The sequence below is a fragment of the Sminthopsis crassicaudata genome, chromosome X (genome assembly GCF_048593235.1).
Source record: "Sminthopsis crassicaudata isolate SCR6 chromosome X, ASM4859323v1, whole genome shotgun sequence".
Taxonomy (NCBI): Eukaryota; Metazoa; Chordata; class Mammalia; order Dasyuromorphia; family Dasyuridae; genus Sminthopsis; species Sminthopsis crassicaudata.
In genome coordinates, this window is record NC_133623.1 from 42,451,428 (window position 1) to 42,475,602 (window position 24,175).

The following is a 24,175-nucleotide window of genomic DNA, read 5'->3' on the forward strand; positions in this document are numbered from 1 at the left end:
GGTTCCCATCACACAAGTGCCATTGGACCTCAGTGGCCGAAGGCTTGATGTCAAAGTTGCCTTCATGGGCCCCATTAGCCCAGAAGTTTGTCACCTTATATTTTCTTTTGGCAGTTGGCTCAATCCAAAGGAGCCATTTGGCAATGGTGGTGATTGCTTGGAGCCATCTTCCCTGAGAAATGTTTCTGAAGCATCTGCCACATGTCAGGAAATTGTACTAGATCTTGGAATTACAGAAACAAAACAACCCCTGCCCTGAAGAGCTTCGGGTCCTGCCAGCTCTAATCCTGGCATCCATAGGTTGAGGTCATTGCAAACTGGAAAGCAATGATTCCCTGGTGCCATTTTGCCCATCTCCTTCCCATCAGAACTTTGTCCCCTGGAGCCCTGCTGGACTGTGATAGGTCGGAACCAGGCTCCCCACCTCACTTACTACTTGAGTCTGGCCTTCTGTGCCCCTCCCCCATTAGAATGGAAGCTGCTCAAGGACAGAGACTGACTTCCTTTGTGCTTATGTTTGTATCCTTAGCAGTTAGCACAGTGCCTAGCACACAGTAAGTGCTTAATAAATGCCCACTTTATCTTTACCTATCATCTCTAACTCTTCTTTCTACCACCCTATGGAAATATCAGTTAGTACTCTTATTACTTGGCAGTTCCTTTAGATGTCTTGGTCTTTTCTTGAATGATAACTCGATGGCATGTACTCCCTCTGATACATTATACGTAGCCCTGTTGTTAAGTACGGTACCAGGATTTTGCAGCGATATCGATCTGTTATAAAATCACCCCCGTCTCTCGAGGACCCGCCTTAGGTAGATTGTTTCAGGCGGATACTCGGCGTGCTGGCTTGTTGCGGTCTCCCTTCCCTCCCTCCCCATGTTGGAGAAGCTTCGTTCGCAAGCTTAGGACTTTTTCAGGAAATGCCAGGGATGCTGAGGAGGCGGGGGGAAGTGGGGAGGAAAGGGGGATGAGAACTCTGTTGGGAGAAAGTACTCGTTTGACGAATTTTCTGAGATGTTCCGAGTGACATCAGTGCTGAAGCATGTCTTCCAAGGTGAATGAATGGCCTGTTCTGTGAGTGAGGGAATGAGGGCCTGCAGTGTTTCTAAGAGCCCGGACAGTAAATGCAAGGATTGTTTGTGAGAGCCATTGGGATATAATCGCATCAGCCCCCATTCTTGGGCAGTAGGTGCTCGGTCATTCCCATTGACAGGGAGGGGATGGCAGTACAGGACAAGCCTGGGCCCTGTTTAGTGCTGTGCAGGTGCAAGATGGCGGAGAATTGCTGTGATCTGATGGTCCCCCACAATTCCTCTGCCCTGCCCTAGGAGACGAGCTCGTCGCCCAAGTGTGTGTCAGGCGGCCGGGCCTAAGGGGAGCTGGGGGAGAGGAAGAGGAGGGAGCATTTGTTGCTGCACTGCAACTTTGGGTTTAAGACTTTACCACCTACTGGGCGCGTCATCTGGGGCCTTGGGTTCAGCTCAGTGGCTTTCCTCTGAGTTCTTGCTGAGCACGGTACTAGGCACCATGGTGGGGTAGTTCCCTCCATCCCAGCTACCCATTGATAGCCCAGCTCAGTTCAATAAACATTTCCGAAGGCCCTTAGTGTGCACGGAGCGGAGCGCTGTGTTTGGTTTTGGCGGGGCTGTTGTGAGGGAGGGAAGAGGAAGCTGAGCTCTCAGGAGTCCCCTGCCCCTAGGAAGCTAACAGTGATAACAGCTCATGCTTCCATTATGATTTCTTCCCAATAACTCTTGTCAAGTGGGTAGTGCAAGCAATATTATCCCCATTTTACAGGTAAGGAAACTGAGGCTCAGAGAAAGCAGGATTTGAATCCTAGTCTCATGTTTCCGAACCTAGCACTGTATGCGTTAGGCACAGTAGTGCTGTAAGTGCTATAAGCCACTGGAGTAGACTGTTACAAGGTAAAATCATGTTTCCTAGTGAATGCTGTGTACGGCATGAAGTTTGAGGGGGAGAAAGTTCACTCCTTGCTGTGTTTGTGGCCTGGGGATGGGAACTGGCAGAAGAGATACGGGAGAGAGCCTCCATGAGGGCCACCTGACACATGGTAGGTCGGTGCCTTAGAAATCCTTCCCAAATTCTTTCTCATTCCCAACCTCCTGCTGGCCCCCAGCCACCAGCCTCAGTCCCCTCAACAAAAATAGTGGGGCTGGTTGGCTCCAGGGGCCATATCTTTGGAAGTATCATGTTGCCCAGAGGCAGTGTGGCTCAGTGGGTAGAATATTGGGTTTGAAATCAGGAAACTTGTTTCTGTTACTCACTAGCTCATATTCTGACAACTCATTGTGGCTTTCTTGATCTCAATTTTCTCATCTGCAAAATGGAAACAATATTTGTGGTACCTGCCTTATAAAGTTATTGGGAAGGTGAAAGGAGAGAGATTGTCTGGCAGAGGCTTTGCAATCCTTAAAGCACTTCAGAGTTATAATCATGATGATTTTGTTATTATTCCTTCAAAGGGAAAATGTCCTTGTGTCTGCTTGCGTTAGTATAGCCGGTCCCCTCGGAAAACTAACCTTTTACCCGTGGACTGATACTCTAGATCTTTTTGGGGGGGCCTCCCTCGGGAGCCCGGATCGTGCCGCTTGCTTGCTGTGGGTAACCCTCTAAGCTTGTGGGTGTCACCTCGGAAGGGCCCAGCCCTGCAGTTGCTGCCCTCCCCCCAAGCTGATGAATGTGCAAATCCTTCCTTTGTGCCTATGAAAAGGGAGCAGCTCCCCTCAGTCCCCCACCCAGGCCTCAGGTCTTTGTACCTCCTACTGGGGCACATTTTTCCTCCTAGGATGCCGGCCTTTTTGGAGAGGCCTCTAGGAACTGGATTTGAGCTGCCACTGAGGCCTTTGTCTGCCTGCTGCTCTGGCCTCCCAGCCGTGGACCTCCCTGGTCTCTGCTCAGCCAGGGGGAGTTACTGTCCATAGTTACACACACACACACACACACACACACACACACACACACACACACACACATGTGCACATGAGCCGTGCTTGATTCTTTTGGTTAAATCTCAGGACTCTCCAACACACATACATTTTGAATCAGAGTGTCGTAAGTCACTAGTAAAATACAAATTTAGCTAAGACTCCAAGTGTTGGAGAGTAAAGATGGGTGCGAGTTTTTAAAACTGCCCCCTTTTTTCAGTTCCTACTGAGCTGGATGAATTAACATCTTATTAGCATGATGAATGGTGGGCATTTCTATGGGGCTTTATGTTTTGCCGAGTGCTTTACGAATATTCTCTCACAACAATCCTGAAGGGAAGTGTTTTTATTAACTCCATTTTGCAGATGATGATGATGATGATGATGATGATGATTATGATTGCTGACATTTATGAGAGGGACACAGTGGACGAGAAAATGGCAAGCCACTTCACTGTGTTTGCCAAGAAAACCCCATGGACTTTACAGTTATTATTTCATTTGATTCTTACAACAAACCTAGGAGGAAGTGCTCTTATCCTCGTTTTGACGGATGAGGAAACGGAGACAAAGAGAAACAAAGTGACTTACCTAGTCACACAGTTAGGAAGTGTCTGAGGCGGGATTTGAACTCGAGTCTTTGCAACTCCAGGCCCAAGGCTCTACCCACTGCCATTTAGTTGCTCCATATTTGGCTCTCAGTCCAGAGTAACTACTGTGTGGATTAAGTTTCTTCCCTGCATTTCCCAGCGGGGAGGAAAAAAGATAGTGATATGAAAACCTGGCCTGGCTGGAGTGTTGGTTTGGGATGCAAGAAGCCCTGGGTTTGAATGCTACCTCTGAGCTTCCTAGCCTTGTGGTCCTGAGCATGTCACCTAGTCTCTATGAAACTCAGTTTCCTCATCTGGACAGTGGGGAGGCTGATAGATTTGTGCCTGTTGTAGCTGCGTCGCTGGGCTGCTGGAAGGCTCAGATGCCATCATGGCCTGGAAAATCCCAGGCTGCTCCTCAGTGAATTCTCAAACTGCACTTACAGATGTAAAGCACTCAGCAAACTTCCGAGTGTTCAGTAACGTCTGAATCCGGTCAGTGTTCTGGCAGAATGGAAAGGCCGAGGTCCCGTCGTGTGCTTCTTCTGAAGGGTGAGCAGTTCTTTGGGCAGCATCCCCAAGGGGCCATTATCACGAAGCTTTAGCAGAAGGACGTTAGACTACATGTGGCCAAAGGAATTATTTATTCTTCCTTGGATTATTTTGGGGCGGACACACATGAGAGGGATGCAACTGGTGACTGTTGGTGTGACCTTTAGCCTCCACCTTCTGCCTCATGAAACTCCCCATATTTCAGCCCGAGCGAAAGTGGAGATCTGTTCTGCTGCAGACCTTAGCCCATCCTGCCTGGGGTTGCATTTAGCTGCTTTTGTGCATTGGATTGGAAGCTCCTTGAGGTCAGGGACTGTCTATTTTCATTTTTTGGATGTGTATATCTCCAGAGCTTAGCACGGTGTTTGTCGTGTAGGAAGTACTTGATACTGGCTTTTTGTTTATTTATCAAAAAGGAAATGAAGACATCAATGAAATGGATTATTCTGATAATTAATAAAACGGGCCCTCTGGCTGATGTGCCTCTGTGATAAGTGTAGGCGATGCTGGGTTCTTGAAGGGTAGGCTAGTGAAACGTGAGGTCCGGTAGGTTTACCTTAGCCACATGGGACCCTCCCTTTATATAAGTGACATTCTGACCAACTGGCCATTTCACCTCCCACCTCCATGTCTTTGCCCAGGCTGTTCCCTCATGCATGGTATGTCCTCCTTTCTTCCCTCTGCCTCTTGGAACGAGTTCTTTCTAGACTCAGATTCAGTATCTGTTACATGAGACCCCTCTACCCCTCTAGTTGATAGCACCCTCCTCTAGAATTGATTTTGTACATAGGGAATATTTGCTTGTCTCTGTACGTCTTGTGTCCTCCCCAAAGAATAGGAGCTTTTTGAGGCCAGTCGGTCAGTAAGCATTTCTTATGTGGCTACTGCCGTGCATCAAGCATTATGCCGGGCACTAGGGATGCAGAGACAAACATGGGGCGGCTTACCTCGTTTTGGGGGAAACGAGAGGTACATATACAAATATAAGGGAAATACTGGCACATACTGGGGGAAGGTTGGGCTGACGAGATAGGGCTTCACATAGGATGCTCTTCTTGTCTTTGAGGCCCCGGTGCCTAGCGTGGTGTCTGGCAGTGTAATTTGTCAATTGGTACATGTTCATTAATTATCATTAACTTTATTAATTAATAATAATTATTAATCCAGATACTGTATTAAATGGTGGGGATACAAAAAGACACTCCCTTCCTCCCAAGAAGCTTTAAGCCAGTGGAGGAGAGAACAAGCAACAAATAGGTACAGATAAGTCATATCCAGGAGAAGTGGGAAGCAATCTAAAGAGAAAAGGCCCCAGAATTCTCTGGGCTTGGAGAAGGCTTCTCGGACAAGATGGGATTTTAGTCAGAAGCCAGCAAGGCCGAGAGTCAGAGCTGTCGGACCTGGGGGCCTGCCAGAGAGGAGGCTCAATAAATGCTGGGTGAATGAACTAATTGAAAGGCAGATGTGGGGCTGGACTGTGGGAGGCCCTTATCTCAGAGTAGCCCAGCTAAGTTGGGAGAGGCTCATTCTCGTACAGGCCCCAGGAGGAGAAATTTGTCTCTTCCCCAGCTGCTCTTGGAGACTCTACTGCTTGGGAGAGGGGCTTCCACTCTGCCCGCGGACCCTGCCCACACGAAATCCCCGGGGATGGTTGTTGATGTATGGCATGATGAAATGGGTGCTCCGATTGCCTTGGGATTACTTTCCCTTCGCCCCGGTCATCACTTTTGTAAGCTAGGCTTGGAATTCCGCTCCCAGTTTGGTATTTAGACTGTTTGTTTGCAGTCCCCATGGGTATAGGCCATATTGATTTCATGCCCAGAGCTGCTGCTCAAGTCCCAAAGTGCCCTTGGCGCCCTCTAACCATGGAGCAGGCAGCAGGAATCCATGTTAAGGGTTGAGGTGGGGGTGGGGATGGGGGAAAGGGAGAAAGCAAGCCATTTGGGAAGGGAGCTTTGCACTAGGACTCAGAAAGTTTTCTGGAGGCGATTTCTTCTTCTTTCTTTTTTTTATTAAAGCTTTTTTATTTTCAAAACACATGCATGGATAATTTTTCAGCATTGACCCTTGTAAAACCTTGGGTTCTACATTTGCTCCCCCTTCCCTCCACCTCCTCCCCAGAAGGCAAGTAAATCAACATATGTTAAATATGTGCAATTCTTGTTTATATATTTCCACAAATTTCATGCTGCACAGGAAAAATCAGATGAAAAAGGGAAAAAATGAGAAAGAAAACAAAATGCAAGTAAAGAGCAACAAAAAAAGTGAAAATACTATGTTGTTGTCCATGTTCAGTTCCCACAGGCCTCCCTCTGGGTGCAGGTGACTCTCTCCATCACAAGATCATTGGAACCAGCCTGAATCACCTCATTGATGAAAAGAGCCATGTCCATCAGATGGCTGTTTCTACTGACTGTTTTGCCTCTGCTTTGACCATATTTTCCCTGAATCAGTTGAATTGATGAGTTTCTGGATCTGGTAGAATGATCTAGAAGTGGCTATTGTATGTGCGTACTGGAGTGCACATGTGAACATGCACGGGACTGCCCAGTTCTCGCTTAATAATTCTTTCCAGTCACGTGACTTTCATTCTCTCCCTGAATCTTCACATATTCCTTCCCTCCATGTTGCTCAGGTCACAGTCACAGCACACTCGGCCACGTGAAAACAAGCCTTGATTGCTAGAGCTGCCATGCTTCTCCTAAATCTCCAAGTTGCAGTGCATTTCTTTTGATTTGCCATTTGTTCATTATGTCACTACCCTGCTCAGATACCTTCAGTGGCTGCCTATGGCCATTATGATAAAATACCTTGCCATTCAAGGTCCTTTGCCATCTGGTTCCCATCTATTTTTCTGGTCTTTATTTTGTGCTATTTTTCAGACTCTATGTTCTACCTAGAGTGTTGGGCTCTTCCTCTTATTAACTTTGTGCCCTTGGGCTGGCCAATTACTTCCCCTCCTTGGGCCTCTATTTCCTTATAGATAAAATGAGGGGGTTGGGTTATCTGGCCTCTGTGGTCCCTCCCAGCTCTACAACAGTAATCTGTGCTCAACATCCCCATGTATGGAAGAATCACACATGTTTAACCTATATTGGGTTACTTGCTCTCTATGGGAGGGGGCAGGGGAAAGGGAGGGAGAAAAATTTGGAACACAAGATTTTGTAAGGGTGAATGTTGAAAATTACCTTTGCATGTATTGAGAAAATGAAAATTATTTAGTATTTATTACTATTAATAAAAATTAAAAAAAAAGAAAACTCCAAGGGGGTTCCCAAGGAGTTGGACATGACTGAACAAAAATAATACCCATAACGCAGAGTAGTTGTTTCAGTTCATGTCCAGCTCTTTGTGTCCCCTGCAGATCACATTATCCATGGGGTTTTCTTGGCAAAGAAAAAAATTCTATTTTCCACTTCCACATATTTGTGCAGACTATTGTCCCCCGTGTGTGGACCATTCTTTCTCCTCATTTCTGAATTTCCAGATCTTCATCTTTTTTTTAGCTTACTTCCAGCTCAGGTACCACTTTCCCCCAGGAAGCCTTTCTTTATTTCCTTCTCCCAGTTATTAGTGTTCCCTCCTCCTTCAGATTGCCTTTGATTGCCTCTTATTTACTGGTTGACAGACTAGTTCCTGAGGCAGGGACCTTGTCATTTTCCATCTTTATATCCCTAGTGCTTAGCTTAACACCTTACGCATAGCAGGAGCTTAATAAATGTTTGTTCCATTGAATTGACGGTTTTCCAATCTGTTCTTCCATGTCTGTCTGTTGTCCACTGTTTGCAAGCTCTCCTGCCCATGTCTGCTACTCCTCTCTGATCTAGACCTCAGACCTCCAACCCTGGAAGGATGTGACTCCCTTCTGCATTGGTTTTTGCTCCTCAAAATCCCAAATTCCGGGGTAATGTTGAGGCAGATGACAGAGTAGACACAGATGAACATACTCACCAAAAGCCGGCCTGAGGAAACCTTCAACACAGTTTGAAACAGGCACATCTAGGGAGAGAGGTGGTAGTCCACACCCCTCTGGAGAACAGCGGGTTCAAGATAACTCACATTTATATAGCATTTCCTGTGTTCCAGGCACTGTGCTATTTCTCACAACTCTATCACAGCCCTTGAGAGGAAGGTACTGTTATTATCCCCATTTTACAGATGAGGAAACTGAGGAAAACAGAGATTCAGTCACTTGCTCAGGATCACACAGGTTCTGAGATTGAATTTGAACTCAGATCTAGCTTGCCATCAATGAGAAATAACCCCAAATGGCATTAATTGCATGAGAGGAAGTAGCTTCCCTCTCAGTGGGGATCTGTCAAGTATCACAACCTTTGATGGGTTCCTTTTCTTCAAGGAAGGTACTTTGTGAGGTGGGGGATTGTTTGATTGTTTCCATAAAAAAGCCTTCCCATTTTTTTTTAAAAAGGAAATAAGTTTTATTGGAGCGAAGCTTAACTTTGTCCTCCAAAAGTATATATTTTAGAGACTATTCCAAATGACATGTGAAAATCTTAAGCAAAGGAGAGTGCTTCCTTCTAATTAAATAAATAAGTGCTGAGTTTACAGTGAGTTCTGGATACAGATCTTGTTGGGCTTCAACCCAGAAGGGAGGTTTATTATTACTCTTGTTATTTTGGTATTGGCGAGGTAGAGTGGCGGTATAGCTAGAGCCCTGTAGTCGGGAAGCTAGGGGTTTGAGCCCTGTATTGATCACTCAGTTGCTGTGCTGCTATATGCAAATGTCTTACCTTTTCTGGGCCTCGGATTCTCTGAGAAAGCACCAGGAGAAGACAGAATTGTTGAGACTCAAAGAAGACATTTCAAGAAACCGGGTGGCCAGAATTCCTTTTTTATTGCTCTTCCTATTGCCCTGAGACTCAGGAGAGACACACAGCCCTGGACCCGAGCACAAGAAGGCTGCCTCCACTGAACTGGGGTGGTAGGGGATGAACGAACTAGGCCGCCTACCTCCCTGTCTCTTTTGGTTGGTGATTTGCATTAGAGGGAGTTCCCCATACCTGTGAAATTTCAGGTCCCCTGGGTGTGGACCTAATGGATTAACTAAAGAATAATTCCATTTCTAATGTTTTTGCTTCTTTTGTACATTTCATTTGCATGGAATTGAGAGACTGTATATCTGCTGCCATTGTAAGTTTTGAACTTGGAGTCAGGAACTTGGGATTCTGGTCCCAGTTTTGCTATGAAACTATCTGTGGGATTTTATTTTATTTTTTAATCCCCCCCCCCCCCGAGGCTGGGGTTAAATGACTTGCCCAGGGTCAAACAGCTAGGAAGTGTTAAGTATCTGAGACCAGATTTGAACTTGGGTCCTCCTGAATTCAAGGCTGATGCTCTATCCACTGCACCACCTAGCTGCCCTTATCTGTGGGATTTTAAATAAGTCCCCTGACTTCTAACATGATGGCTTTATTTCAGATGAGTTAACTACAGTCTCTTCCATTTTGTAATTCTCTGATTTAATAAAGTTAGGATCAAACTTCCTTAAAAATGTCTATTTCTGGGGCAGCTAGGTGGCGCAGTGGATAGAGCACCAGCCCGGAATTCGGGAGGACCCAAGTTCAAATCTGGTCTCAGACACTTAACACTTCCGAGCTGTGTGACCCTGGGCAAGTCTCTTAGCCCCACTTGTCTCAGGATCAAAACAAAAAGAATACCTATTTCTTATTGATCACTGTGGAAGTCATTGTATAACTTGTCAATGAATTTAATGTTGGGAAAGGATCGTGTCACTCCATTAATCACTTCAGTGTCTCTTTTCACAGAGAAACCCGGCTCCCCAAAGACGGTAAAAGGACTTGATACTCTCCAGCTTACCAAGAATTACTACAATGTGGTGAGTCTTAAAATGTTCATTTAATATTTGTCTAGGATCAAATCTATAAATCAAATGGCTGTGGTAGTGAAGTGAGTGTTTTGTCCAATGACTAGCCCAGTGAGTTCAGAGAGATTCATCACCAGATTGACGGCAGGGGAATGGCTCCTCTCTCTTCTGCCCCTTCGGTCGCTCATTTGGCTTCTACTTCAGAAATAGTCCGTCCCACTCTCCCCCCTTGTCTTATTTCCTCCAATTTAGCAGACAAATACTATGTAGGAATATGTTGTCATTATAATTACGGTTTTATACCAAGTCCCACAATGAGGTAGAAAGAATGAGCAAAGAGCCTTGTGTAGAAAAGAATCTAACAGCACTTGGAATGTTCGAGAAGGATGGGAGAGCCCCAACTACTAGCACAAAAAACTATTGGGCAGAAACTGCTAGGAAAACTAGACTATCAGTGTGGTGGAACGTAGGTACAGAGCAGCATCTAACACCAAGTGATCTCCATGACAGAGACTTAAAGGATGATACCATAAATTAGAGGACCAAGGAAGAAATTACCCTTTGGATCTGTGGCCAGGGGAGTGATTCATGACAAAACAAGGGATAGAGAGGCTTGCCGAACATAAAATGTGTACTTTGGATTACACAAATTTAAAATTTTCTTGGCAAATGCACAGTGAAGCTAAGATTACAAGAGAAGCAGGTAACTGGGAAAGAAATATTGGAAGCTTAGAAGGTGCCTCTCAATAGGGGAATGGCTGAACAAATAATGGAACAGGAATGCGATGAAATACTCTTGTGACATAAGAAACAATGAAGGGAATGTTCTCAGAGAAAGTTGGGAATGGACCGATGCAAAGTGAAGTGAGTGAACAGAGCAAGGAGAACAATTTATGCTGTAAATATACAACATGATATTGTAAAAAGAAACAACTCTGAAGGCCTTCTAATCTCTGATCAATACAATAATGAACCACAATTCCAGAGGACGTGTAATAAAACAGGCTATCCACCTTCTGATGAGAGGTGATGGACTCAGTGTACAGAATTACACATGGCTTTTGGATATAGCCAAAAGTATGATTTTATTTTCCTTGATAGTGTGTATTTATTACAAGAGTTGTTTTATTTTTCTTTATTTCATTGAGGGAAGGGAGATGGGAAAGAAAATGAATTTTTGTTCATTGAAAAAATACATTAGAAAAAGTATACGAGAGAGGGGAGTTGTGGGATCAGAGGGCATATTATAAAGGTCAGAGTGATGGGAGCCATGTAGTTCAGAGATGTGACAAAAGCAAAAGATGTAACAGAAAAGCTGGTGATGGGCTTCTTTCTGTAAAGGAGAGCTTTATCATGATAAGGGCTGGTCCCAGTATGGAATGGCTGGTGGTGTGGTCCAGTGGAAAGAGTTGATTCTGGGGTCTGAGGACTTGGGTTCAAATCCCACCTCTGACACTATTATTTGTGACTTTTAAATAAGATGGGCTCTGAGGTCTCTTTTAGCTCTAGCTCTAGAATTCTGTGACCTTTCAAGCAAAGGCTGTTTGACCACTTGTTGGGGGGTATTGTGGTGAGGATTTTTATTCAAGACTCAATTGGACTCTTTGGCCTCTGAAGATCCTTCCAGCTCTGAAATCCTGTGATTTTGTGAATGTCAAAGACTGTTTCCAGAGTCCGAAAGGGGCTGTGATCTGTACTGGAGGAGGGGGGGGTATTCCCTACACCCCTTCTCCCCAACCCTCTACAACAGATCTTTGAGGCACTGAAGACGTGTAAATTGAATCCCTTGGCTTAGCAAGAGTTGAAGTGTTGAGATGACAAATGAGAGGTTTTATGGTGTTGGCTTGGCCCAGCCCCCCACGGTTCCACTGTGACACATTCAACTGTCCTGCTGTGCTATATAAGGATCTCTTACTAATACCTGGAGACATTTCACACCCACCACCCTGAAACCCTCAAGGCCAGGAGAAAGAGGCCCTGCAAAGAGCCCCCGAAAAATGGTCAAATGAAATTATCAGGGCCCAGGCACCCTGGGAAAATTCAATGAGGAAATTCTGCCCCCCCCCCGAAGGTAGAGGATAGACTAAAGAGCCTCCTGGGTGCTCCCTTCCCACCTTCCCCCAATGAGGCTTGCCAGTATAGCTCAAATTTGAGTTCAGATGGACCTCATCCAGGCCAGGCTTCCAGCACTGGCCCCTCCTCAGTCACCTCTCCTGAGGGGGAGAGTCATGTTCACTCTGTACCGCTGGCCCTTTCTCACCATCCTCCCTCCACCCAGGCTCCTCAGTCTCTCCTCCTTCCTGTCCAGTGTCTAAGAACCCAGAACCCACCTTAGAGCTTTAGCTTCAGCAGTGCTGAGTATCATGCAATAGGAAAGCATTGGATTTGGGGTCAAAAGCTGTGAGTTTGAATCCCACTCTGACTCTTACCATCTATGTAACCTTGGATATGTCACTTGCTTCAGTTTCCACCTTTGTAAGACTTGATTATCTCTAGGTTCCTTCTGGCTCTAATTTATGATACCATGAATTTCATGTCCTCTGGCTAACTTTGATGGTTTCTTATGAGTTCAAGCCCCATGGCTACATCTTGAATGATATGAATGCTCTTTTTTGTTACCAAAAAAAGAAAAGAAAAAGTGAACTAACTTTAGTTAATATGCTTACGATTTTATCTTTAATGAGAATGTGGAATCCAAAAGACCAGTTTATAATTATAGTATGGGTTCTTTTATTTTACATTTCTTTATTATTGAAATTTGACCAATTACAAATACATAATCCATACAACATAACACTTTGATATACACTTTTTTCAGACAGGTAAGAGTGACAACCAAGAACACATTGAAAATGAGTTTTATATTAAATATTACAATATTTTATATTAAAAATTACAATATTCAACTGGTCATTCAGTTAAATTTTCAGCCCAGTTCAATATATACACTGTTTAAAAGTAGATCACTTTATTTTTATTATAGCTTTTTATTTACAAAACATATGCATGGGTAATTTTTTCCACATTGACCCTTGCAAAACCTTCTGTTTCAGCTTTTTCCCTCCTTCCCTCCACCCCCTCCCCTAGATGGCAGGTAATCCAATACATGTTAAATATGTTAAAATGTATGTTAAATCCAATATATGTATACATATTTATACAATTATCTTGCTGCACAAGAAAAATCAGATCTAGAAAGAAAGAAAAAATCTGAGAAGGGAAAAATGCAAGCAAACAATAACAGAAAGAGTAGAAATGCTATATTGTGGTCCCACTCAGTTCCCATAGTTCTCTCTCTCTGGGTTTTAGCTGATTCTCTTCATTATTGAACAGTTGGAACTGGTTTGAATCATCATATTATTGAAGAGAGCCACAACCATCAGAGTTTTGGATCACTTTATATAAAACACCAATATATACAATTTTCTTGCAAGCCCAAGAAATGAACATACATCACAGCTTTATTTTTTATTTTTGGACAGACAAAGCATTTATTAAGTGCTTTCAAAACAAATTTTTAAAAAATATTTTATATTTTTGAGTTTTACTTGCTCTCCCTTATCCCTATCTACAGTTAAGAAAATACATTGAAGTTATGCAAAATCTTTCCATAAAAGTCATTTTTTAAAATTTATTTTTTATTAAAGCTTTTTATTTTCAAAACATATGCATGGATAATTTACCTACATTAACCCTTGCAGAGCCTTGTGTTCCAATTTCCACCCCCCTTTTCTTCCACTCCCTCCCCTAGATGGCAACTAGTTCAATATATGTTCAACATGGTAGAAATATATGTTAAATCCAATATATGCATACATCCTTATGCAGTTATCTTGTTGCACAAGATCAAATCAAATGGGAAAAAATGAGAAAGAAAATAAAAGGTAAGCAAACAACAAGAAAAAGGGTGAAAATGCTATGTTGTGGTCCACACTCAGTTCCCACTGGAACTCTGGTTGTAGATGGCTCTCTTCATCACAAGATCATTGGAACTGGTCTAAAGGTCAAATTGTTAAAGAAAACACATATCTCCCACCCTAATGAAAGCTGTCAAGAAAAATTAAGTGAGAGAGAGAAAGAGAGAGAGAGAGAGAGAGAGAGAGAGAGAGAGAGAGAGAGAGAGAGAGAGAGAGAGAGAGAGAGAGAAGGAGAGAGAATTGAGAATGCTTCAATCTTTATTTAGACACATTCACTTCCTTCTCTGGATGTTTTTTCATTATAATTCTTTCAGAGTAGTTGTGGATGATTATACTATTGAGAACAGCAAAGTCATCCCAGAACATTGCTATCACTTTGTATATAGTACATTTCATTTTGCTTGAGTTCAAGGAAGACTTTGCAGGTGTTTTTTTTTCCCCACAGAGCATCTTGCCCATCATTTCCCATAGAACAATAATATTCTATCATGAACACATACCACAGTTTATTGAGTCATTCCCCAATTGATGGTCATCTCTATTTCTAATTATTTTGCTCTGAGAAGAGAGCTACTATAAATATTTTTTGTACCTATAGGTCATTTTTCTTTTCCTTTTTTATTTTTTGGAATCTCTTGGTGTTCATGCCTAGTAGTGGTGTTGTTAGGTCAAAAGATATGCATGAATTTATAGTCCTTTGGGCACTGATTGTATCTTTCAATCATTTATCAATGGGGGCAAGGATCTTATTTTATATATCTTATAAATTTAACTTCGTTCCCTCTGTTTGAAAAATGAAGCCTAATCAGAGAAACTTGCTTAGAAATTCTCTTTTACAATTGCTATTGATACCATACATCACAGCTTAAAAAATGTTGTGTCATAGAATCTCTAAGAATTCAAATACAAAAATATTTATAAGCTTGTGAATTTTGGCAACAAATACAAACATGTATTCCAGGTTTACCTTATTTTTACCAGAAGGTGTTGGAAAAATTGACAAACTCCTTGAGATTTTATAGAGCTTATCAAGTCAACGTTTTAAAAAGATTATTACTTAGAAAATTGCCATGGATTCGATTTTGCATTGCATTTAGCTTTCATTTAAGTAAAGTATTTTATTAACAGAATACTTCCTCGGTAGACGTATCTTATCTTTACAGAAATAAGAATTGTGGAGATTATTGCATCAACAAACTTGTCAGACAGATGTCTGACAATCAATTTCCCAATCAATTCCAGGAAACCTCCCTATTCTTTTAAGACTAAATCTTCTAATATCTGTATTGTGACATAGGAAACACCTTCGAACCGATTTCTCTCTCTTTTTTAAATAATAGCTTTTTCTTTTCTTTTCTTTTTAATTATAGTTTTTATTTACCAGATATATGCATGGGTAATTTTTCAGCATTGACAATTGCAAAACCTTTTGTTCCAATTTTTCCCCTCCTTCCCCCTACCCCCCCCCAGATGGCAGGTAGACCAATACCTGTTAAATAAAATATATGTATACATGTCCATAGTCATTTATAGCTTTTTATTTTCAAAACATAGAGTTTTCAGCATTCACCCTTGCAAAACCTCATGTTCTAAAGTTTTTTCTCCTTCCCTTCCCACTCCTCTCCCTTAGACACAGGTAATCTAATATAGGTTAAACATGTACAATTCTAATGTACATATTTCCACATTTCTCATGCTGCACAAGAAAAAGTAGATCAAAAAGAGAAAAACAAGGAAAACAAAACAAAACAAAACAAAACAAAAACCAAGCAAACAACAACAACAACAAAAGTTGAAAATACTACATTGTGATCTACTTTCATTACCCACAACCTTCTTTCTAGATGCAGGTAGCTCTCTCCATCACAAGTCCATTGGAACTGGTCTGAATCACCTCATTGTTGCAAAGAGCCATGTCCATCACAATTGATCGTCACATAATCTTGTTGTTGCCGTGTACAATGTTCTCTTGGTAGAATTGATTTCTTTCCTTTTCTACCTGTCCTGTCACCAAATTAACTTGGTCTCTCTTACAATAAAATATTTTAAAGGTATTTAATTTTCCTACTAACGACAATGCAAGATTGAAGGATAAACAGCAGTTGTTCTATATACTGAGTCTCAACATTTCTTATTTTGCTGTGGTTATAGGTGTCTGGCTCTGATTTGGTGGACTAAACAAATGTTCAACTCTGAGCCTATCATCAATAGATGAGAGACTGTGGATAATGAAGTCAGCTAAGTCTCAATAGCTGTTTCTGGAAGGAAAAAGAAAAATACTTTCAATTCAATTCAGAAATACATGCTGATTTGATTATCTAATCTTTTATAATTAAATTCTACCTTTCTTTAGTGTATCCCTCTCTTGGAAGAAACTATATTGTAGAATCCAACAGAGTTTATGAGTTAATTTTTTTTAATAATAACTTTTTATTTTCAAAACACACATAAAGGCAGCCTCCAACACCCACCCCTGCAAAACCTCATGCTCCAAACCCCTATCCCTCCCTTCTACGTGTTTGTTTATGGAGACACAGGTAATAGCCTTAAAATACTGGTGAATATTTTCATTTTTCTTGTTCTTAGGTTTCTGAGGGCAAAATACATTACTCAGGATATATTACAAAATAGAATCATCAGTACACCTGGATTATCCAACATACAGATATACCCTCCCTGCCCCCTCTGACTTCTGTCAAATGAGCCTTTCTTTGTAACTAAGAAAAAGTTCAACAAAACCTGCAGACACATCTGACCTTGGCAAACTTGTCTGACAGCATATGTAGCATTCACTATCTGTATTCCTCCTACCTTTCTAGTGCCAGTGAAAGGCCAGAATTTAGAAAATGTAGCATTTCACTTTAATTGATACAGTAATCCAAGATAATTTCTCATTACTCATTATGAATTACTCATAATTATTCATAATAAAAAATGCTCTCCATCTTCAGAGAGAGAATTGGTGAACACTGAGTATAGGCTGAGGCAGGCTTTTTTTCACTTTCTTTACTTTTCTTTCTTTCTTTCTTTCTCTCTTTTTCTCTTTCTCTTTCTCTCTCTTTCTCCTCTCTCTTCTTTCTTTCTTTCTCTCTTTCTTTTTCTCTTTCTGGAGAGTAAGTAAGCTAAAGGCAGGGCCCACCAATCTTGCTCTCTCTCTGTGAAATTTCAATTTCTTCCTTTAGCTTCCAGGTAACACAGTCAAGCTCAGTTCCTTTTTATGGCAGGATCCAGCCATCTGGGGAGTGAAAATGCCACTAGAGTTTTTGCCCTTGGGTGCCCTCCAGAGAATTTTCCCTTGGCCCGGACCCCCTCTGATTAGGACTGATGAGAGTACTAGTGGCAGTCATTTTGTTTTCATCTTTCTCAGGGCTGGGTGGTCTGTGTAAGACCAGGATTCTTTCTAAACTCTATCCACTTAGAATATCCACAGGGTTTTCCAGGGTTGCTGGGTTTTTTTTTTTTGAATGATTTGCCTCTGGCCAACACCAGTGACTTTGAATGGAACCTTGAATGGACCTTTTGAAGACCATATTGGGAGCCACTCTGCAATTCCTAGTACTCACTAGAGTGGGAAAAGTGCTGAATTTGGAGATGGAGAAATTGGGTTCACTTCCTGTCTCTAATATGTAACAGTGTCTACATTTTTAAGCCTTAGTCTTCTCATCTGTAGAATAGAGATAATCATAATTATGCCCCATGGGAGGCTGGGGAAGATACCTTATAACTTAAGAGAAATGTGAGTTGTTTTTTTTTTTTTTTTATTGATTTTCCCTTCTGGATAGGTTGTTGAGCTAAGAATATGAATAGAGACCTGGAAACTGCTGGCTGAGGAAACTATCTCTCCAAAGGCTTTGGTGTGGGCCTTTCTCTCTAACTTCTAGTCTTAGTGAGTTGCCCTCACAAGCTCACACGGACAAGATATACCAGAGATAACCATTTTAACAAGGTTAAAAGGCTAAATAGCACAATCATGAGCTGGAGAGAGAAGCTCAGACACTTGTTCCTTGTGCCACCTTGGACAAGTTCCTTCCTTTTTTTATGCCTCATCTTCCTCATTTTACAAATGAGGACGTTGGGCTCAATGTCCTATCCAGTCCTATCCAGCCCTAAATCTAAGTTCCCCTGATCCTATGATTGAGAAGATATTTAGGGCTGTAATGTGCTCATGTGTATGCAGCCACGTTTGTGTGTGCATGTATTCATAGGTCTGTACTCCATTGATACTTTCAAACTCTCTCTCCTTTGTGTGTGTGTGAGTGTGTGGGTCATAGACAGTGTACAGATCATTTATAAAGGAAAAATGGCAGCATCTCAGCCTCCCTGAGTTGGCTGGGCCCTCTGCGGCCATCTCTTTAGTTTAGGCCACACTGGAACAGGAATTTCCTATTATATTCCCCAACAAGTGGTCAGGCAGTAAAGCCCTCTTGGGCAGGAGAGCCCACTGGCTCCCCCTTATTCCTCCTGCTTCTACCTCCTGGGCCCAGACAGAAAAAAATTGCTTCCCTTTTGGATATGCTGGCCTTTCAGATACTGTAAGATAGATTTCATGTCCTCCTTCATGTCTTCTTCTCTTCCAGGCAAAAAAATTCCTTCAAGGGATCCTTACGTGGTGAGGGAGGGGAATGGAGATAAGAACAAAAAACTCGTGGCAGTTGAAGTGAACTGGAATATTTTCCAGTTCTGAAGAATTAACAAAAGGCATCTTGGAATATATTCATCCCAATAAGCAGCCTCTTAGCTGTACAGAGAGCAGGCCTTTATTTTAGGAATAACCGGGCTTACTGCCTTCAATATCCAGTCTTCTTTTCTTCTTTCACCCCTTTCTCCCATCCCCTGTCGTCATCTCTCCTCCAATTACATTGAAATCAGGGCTTAATGGATCTTTACCCGTTATCTCATCACAAGATCTAGATAGGTCTGGAAGGGACCTCAGAGACCATGTAGTCCACCTCCATCATTGTCCCAATGAAGAAAGTTAAGACCCAGGGAGTACTGAAAGCAGCTTCCCTAAGGTTATGTAGAATAAATGGAAGAGTTGGGGTTTGATCTCAGGTCTTCTAACTCCAAATCAGAGTCTTTCCATCGCACCATCTCCCACCCATTCTTCAGTAAGACCCCTCTTATTCTTAGTGTCTTTAATTAAGTCAGCCTCCTTCCTGTCTCCCCCTGCTCAGGAAATGTCTTCCCATTATTGTTAGGTTTTGTCATCCTGGGAAGGAAACTCACAAGGGCACAGGAATTCCTCCCCACGTTACCAGAGCATCTTCCCCTCCCTTCCCTTTTTCCTACAAATTCTCCCCAGGGTGAAGGGGAGAGGAGAAAGAGAGGAAGGACTCTAGCCCATTTCCCATGAGTACATTGACATGGCTTTGACTCCATGTCAAAGTTTGGATACTCTTATGAGTACACTTGGCACCCATGAAACAGAAAAGCAAGATCTCCCCATCTTCCCAGAAGCCAGTGCGTGGCCAGATTGGCCACAAACACCTAATCTGACTGACTTGAAATGGATTGGGGTTTTATCTCCTCTCAGACATGGCCAGATGGTATGGCTCCCAGGCTGTGGTTTGTCCACCCCTAGTTAATTGATTGGAATCTAGAGCGTGGGAACGAGAGCCCAGCATCCTTCTGGGACCCAGGGCAACACAGAAGTGTTCTTCTGCATTGGTAGCTTTTGGGGCTGCTGACCTTAGCTTACTCCCCCACCATATGGAAACCCCTGAGTGTTCCCTGTGACATCATCCCCTGTTGTCCAAAGAATGTCTAATTTTCCTCTTTACTCCTGCTTCCGATCACCTTCCTCTGAGCTCGGACTTTTCCTTGCCCACTGTGGTTTGATGTTCTGTGCCAGGAAGACTGGAAACAAGGAAAATGAGCCCATATGTCTTAGCTGCCAGGTTCAATTAGAGGATGCACCATTTAAGCTGTTACAGAGAAAACAGAAGACTTAGCACGGAAAGCGCATTCAGATTATATTTAGCCCAACTCGGCTAATGTACCAGCCTTTCTCTCTGGGCCTTGTTTCATTAGAGCTGCTCCACCTGGCCTTGCTCTCCAGGTGACTGATGGAAGGGGAGCATTTAGCACTTCAGGGTTATCGGAGCTAATGCTCATTTACATGCCAGAAGTCACTGTTGTCAACAAACATTTATTGCTCTCCTAGTGTGTGCTGGGCACCGGGGCCATCAGAAAACAGAAGCTCTGGGAAGCTGTTTGGGGACCAGGGCCAGCCGTTGGGTGGGATGGGGATATTAAAAGAGAATTCTAGGGCAGATGCCGGATGACCAGTATGCCCAGTGGGTGTTCTGTGATCATGGACAAGCCCTCCCTGCTCCTCAGCTTCTTTGTGCTAAATGATGGGGGGCTGGACAAAATAGTCTTTAAAGGCCTTCCAGCTCAGTATTTTATAAGCCTCTAATCATCTAAGCCTAGTGTGGTTTTTATGGTAGAGACCATATTGAGTTTAGGATGAGCTAAACCTTGAAGGATGAAAGGAAAGAAGGAAGGAAGGAAGAGAAAGAGGGAAGAAAGTAGAAAGGGAAGGAGGGAGAAAGGAAGGAAATATGCATCTATCAGGTACTTATCATGTGTCCAGCACTGTGCTAAGCACTTTCCAAACATTTCATTTGATCCTTATAATGACTCTGAAAAATAGGTGCGATTATTACACTCATTTTATTTTTGCTGTTTGAGAAAGTTGAAGCAGATAAAAGTTAAGTAAGTGACTTGTCCAGGATCATATGGCTAGGACATATCTGAGGCTGGATTTGAACTCAAAGTCTAGGGTTAGGGTGACTCTAGTGCTCTGTTCACTGCAGTGTTCCCTAGTTGCCCTGACCTGGGGTATGCAGGACTTAAATGGACTTAGAAGGCAGGAAACCTTTCTGGCAGGGGGAACGGAGTGAACAAAAGTAGGGAGGTAGGAATATCCAGGCCTGAACTGCAATTGATTCTAGACTAGGCCAGAATGCCCCCGAATCTCTTTCTTGAAGTCAGCTTACACGGTTCCATATCACTGGTAGATCTTCCAATAATGATTGGAAATGGGGATTGACTAGTGGCTTCTTGGTTTCCTGTTACTTGGCACCATTGCGGCCTGTACATAGTAGGCCGAGTTTTCCTTCTAGTTAGACCCAGTGTGTCTTGGAGTATCAAGGGTCTTGTCTAGTGGCTACTTGGTCTGGAGGGAATGAGCCCCAGATAAGTTCTTCTTGGTTGCTCTCTAGAATAGCTCCACCATCTTGGGCTCTCATGACAATGCATCTTGCTAATGACTACTTCCATGGATGGTGCCGCCATAGCTATTCCAGATCTTTTTAAAAATGTTTTTACCCAAAGTTCCCCCAGGAAGCCATTATTTAAATGACTAATGGCAAGTAGGGTGAAGAATTGCTACGATGAAAATGGCGAGAGCTGGGATAACATGGGCACATTGATCTGGGAGCTCCTCAGGATGTTAGAAACATCTGGGGCCTTCTTGGGCTCACTGCCCAAATCCTCCACTTTCCTAGACTCATTTTGAACTTGGCACAAAAAAAGCAAGTTCTGAAGTTACCCTTGAGAACTTAATTGAGATTCACTCAATTCAGCAAGCACTGATTGAGTACCAACTGCATGCCAGGCATTGTACTAGGCATGGGGATCACAGAGACCAAGATAAAACGGGCCCCGTCCTTAGGGAGCCTACATTCTACATGATTAACATGCACCCAAGTAAATAAATGCAAAGGCTATACAAACTAATGAGAGACAATTTCAAGAGGAGTGTGTGCTCAGAGCTGGGGGTGGGGAATCAGGAGAGGTCTACTGTTGGGGAGGATCTTTGGGGGAAGCTGGAGATCCTAAGAGGCAAGAGGGCATCCTGGACTCACTTGGTGCTCTAGAAATACTCTTTCAGAGTGACAGGATTTGGAAAATTTTGCAGTGTAACCAAAGTTCTGATTACTCAGGATGCCAGCTGGTTTGTCTGGCATGGCTGGGTCTCCAGCTTCTGCTACCTTCCCCCTTATTCTGAGATCCCTTTTGCTGCCTATTGCCAAGAGATCCGAAGTGACAGGGTGGCATTAGGCTTCTTATTCTTTATGGGTTTCAGTTCCTTAGGTATTTTCATTGGGTTGTGCCAAATGGCAAGATGGCAGACTGAGAGCTGAAAGGGACCTGATGGTCGTCCTCATTTAACAGAGAAAGAAATTCAAGTCCAGCCCGTAGCACATTGGCTATATTCTCGTCCTCCCTCTCTACAAGACTTCTAATGGATGAGGGGTTTTTACATTGTGATAAATTGTGCTTCTTTTTGGCTTTTGGGCCTATTTGTCTCCCTTCTTATATTTTCTCCCTTGTTGTTATTATTGAGAATTTTGAGGTAGGCCTGACTCTTTTTGCCATTTATTTCTCTGGCTTATTTGATACATGAGGAAACTGAGGCAGACAGGGCAAAGTAACTTGTCCTGGGTCACACAGCTAGGAAGCATCTGAGGCCGGATTTGAACTCAGGGAGAGGAGTCCTCTTCATGCCAGGGCTGGCGCTCCATGTACTATGACACCCCTTAGCTGCCCTAAAAAACCCTTAGCTGCCCTAAAAAAGTATTTTGTTGTTGTCGAGTCCTGATTCTTTGTCATTCCATTTGGTGTTTTCTTGGTAAAGATTTTGGAATGGTTTACTATTTCCTGCTCTAGCTCATTTTCCATATGGGGAAACTGAGGCAAATAGGGTGAAAGGACTTGTTCAGTGTCACCCAGGTAGGAAGTGTCCATGTTATCCTAGCTCTTGCTATTTTCATTGTAGCAATTCTTCACCCTACTTGCCACTAATTATTTAAGTAGGAAGTAGGAAGCAGATTTGAACTCAGGTCCTCCTAACTCAACTGCTGCCCCACCTAACTGCCCCAAGGTTCTACCTTCTATGTAAACCCTCTCCTGGTTCCTCAACTGCTAATGCTTCCTTCTTCTTCTTCCTTGTATTCATTTATCTTTCTCTATGTTTTATTTACCAGTTGTACACGCTTCTGATTATATTCTATTTTTTAGCGCTCAATGTGTTGTACTTGTCAAAGACGAGGCAGTGTGGTGATTGGGCAGAGTGTGGCCAGGACCTGAGTTTGAGTTCTGCTAGCCACTGGCTGTGTGACCTTGGCAACTCATTGACCGTCTCGGTGCCTCAGGCAACTCCTGAAAGACTTCCACTTGCTGACCAGCTGTTGGTTGGCTGTAGTAGAGGGAATTTCTACTCTGGGAGTTCCCTACCCTAATGGAATTACAAATCAAGAACAAAGAAAATCGACAAAATCGCCCAATAAAATAGAAGCTCTTTGTTGGCGGGGGCCGTTTTCCTTCTGTCTTTGGGTCTCTGGCCTCTTTTAATGGCTCCTAGCCCAGAAAAGGGGCTCAAGCGGGTACTTCCTGAATTGAGTCATTGACATCAGACGCTTGTGGCCTTTGAGCAGCTCTATTCTGTTCTGCCCTATTCCACTACAAACTAGGCATGGGCCACAAAACGCTGGCGCTGAGCTCTGGGATGAGCTGACCCCTCTGTTGGGCAACTGATAGGTTTCACTCCTCAGCCTCTCCAGTGGAAAATGTTAGAAGGGACCAGTGAGCAGCTTTCTTCTTCCTTCCCTTTCTGCTGACTCTTTGAGAGCATCTTCTCTTGTGGCTATGGATCCCCTGTATCCACGTATGACTGGGAAGATGGCGGGGGGGGGCGCGGCGGGATAGAACGGGAAGGTTGTGTCATATTTGGCACAGAAAGCATAATTAGTAGCCTGTGCCCATCATCTTCTCTGAGCCAATTTGCTGCCCCTAATTTCTTCTACCTCTTTTTCTACTCCCCAACTTTTTCTTTTACTCTGTTCCTTCACTCTACCCCCTCCGGCCTGGTTTCTAGACCACCTCATGCATCAGCCTGTCAATTGTCTTGCACAGATGCTGACATGGGCTTCCAAATGGCCATGTGGCCATCTATCTAGTATGCGGGAGCTAGGGGTTGTTTGGGCAAAAGGCCTGGGATATGGGATGATGCTAATAGATGAATGACCTCCCACCCCCTACCATATGGCTCACATCACGTGAAACTGCTGGGCAACATCGATTTGTTTTTCTCAAAGCATTTCATATCTTTGAGATATGGCCAATGTCTCAGTGCTCCTTAATACATCTTGGTCTTTTATTGGTCTTTCCGAGATCAATGAATTTCCCTCACAACGTCGGCCTTTGCTTATGAATGGGTTAATCTCTTAAAATATCAGTTGTTTCTCTTGAAAAGAGTCTGGTGGGTTTTTTTTTTTTCTTTTTGAAAAATTTAAGTTTAACGTAATTCTAGGTATA

General features: G+C 43.1%; 1 protein-coding gene across 7 annotated transcripts in view; it reads left to right on the top strand.

Moving 5' to 3' along the window:
• ARHGEF6 (Rac/Cdc42 guanine nucleotide exchange factor 6) overlaps positions 1 to 24,175 on the top strand; it is a 112,731-nt gene that overhangs the window by 32,564 nt on the left and 55,992 nt on the right. For 4 of the 7 annotated variants that reach the window (XR_012484288.1, XM_074278626.1, XM_074278629.1 and 1 more), the window contains exon 6: positions 9,877 to 9,947. Coding sequence is in view for 6 of the 7 variants with exons in the window: in XM_074278626.1 (XP_074134727.1) it covers positions 9,877 to 9,947 (71 nt within the window). In the remaining variant the exon portion in view is untranslated. Of the gene's footprint in view, positions 1 to 9,861; positions 9,948 to 24,175 lie in introns of all 7 variants that reach the window. The other 3 variants (XM_074278625.1, XM_074278624.1, XM_074278628.1) reach the window with 1 other exon arrangement.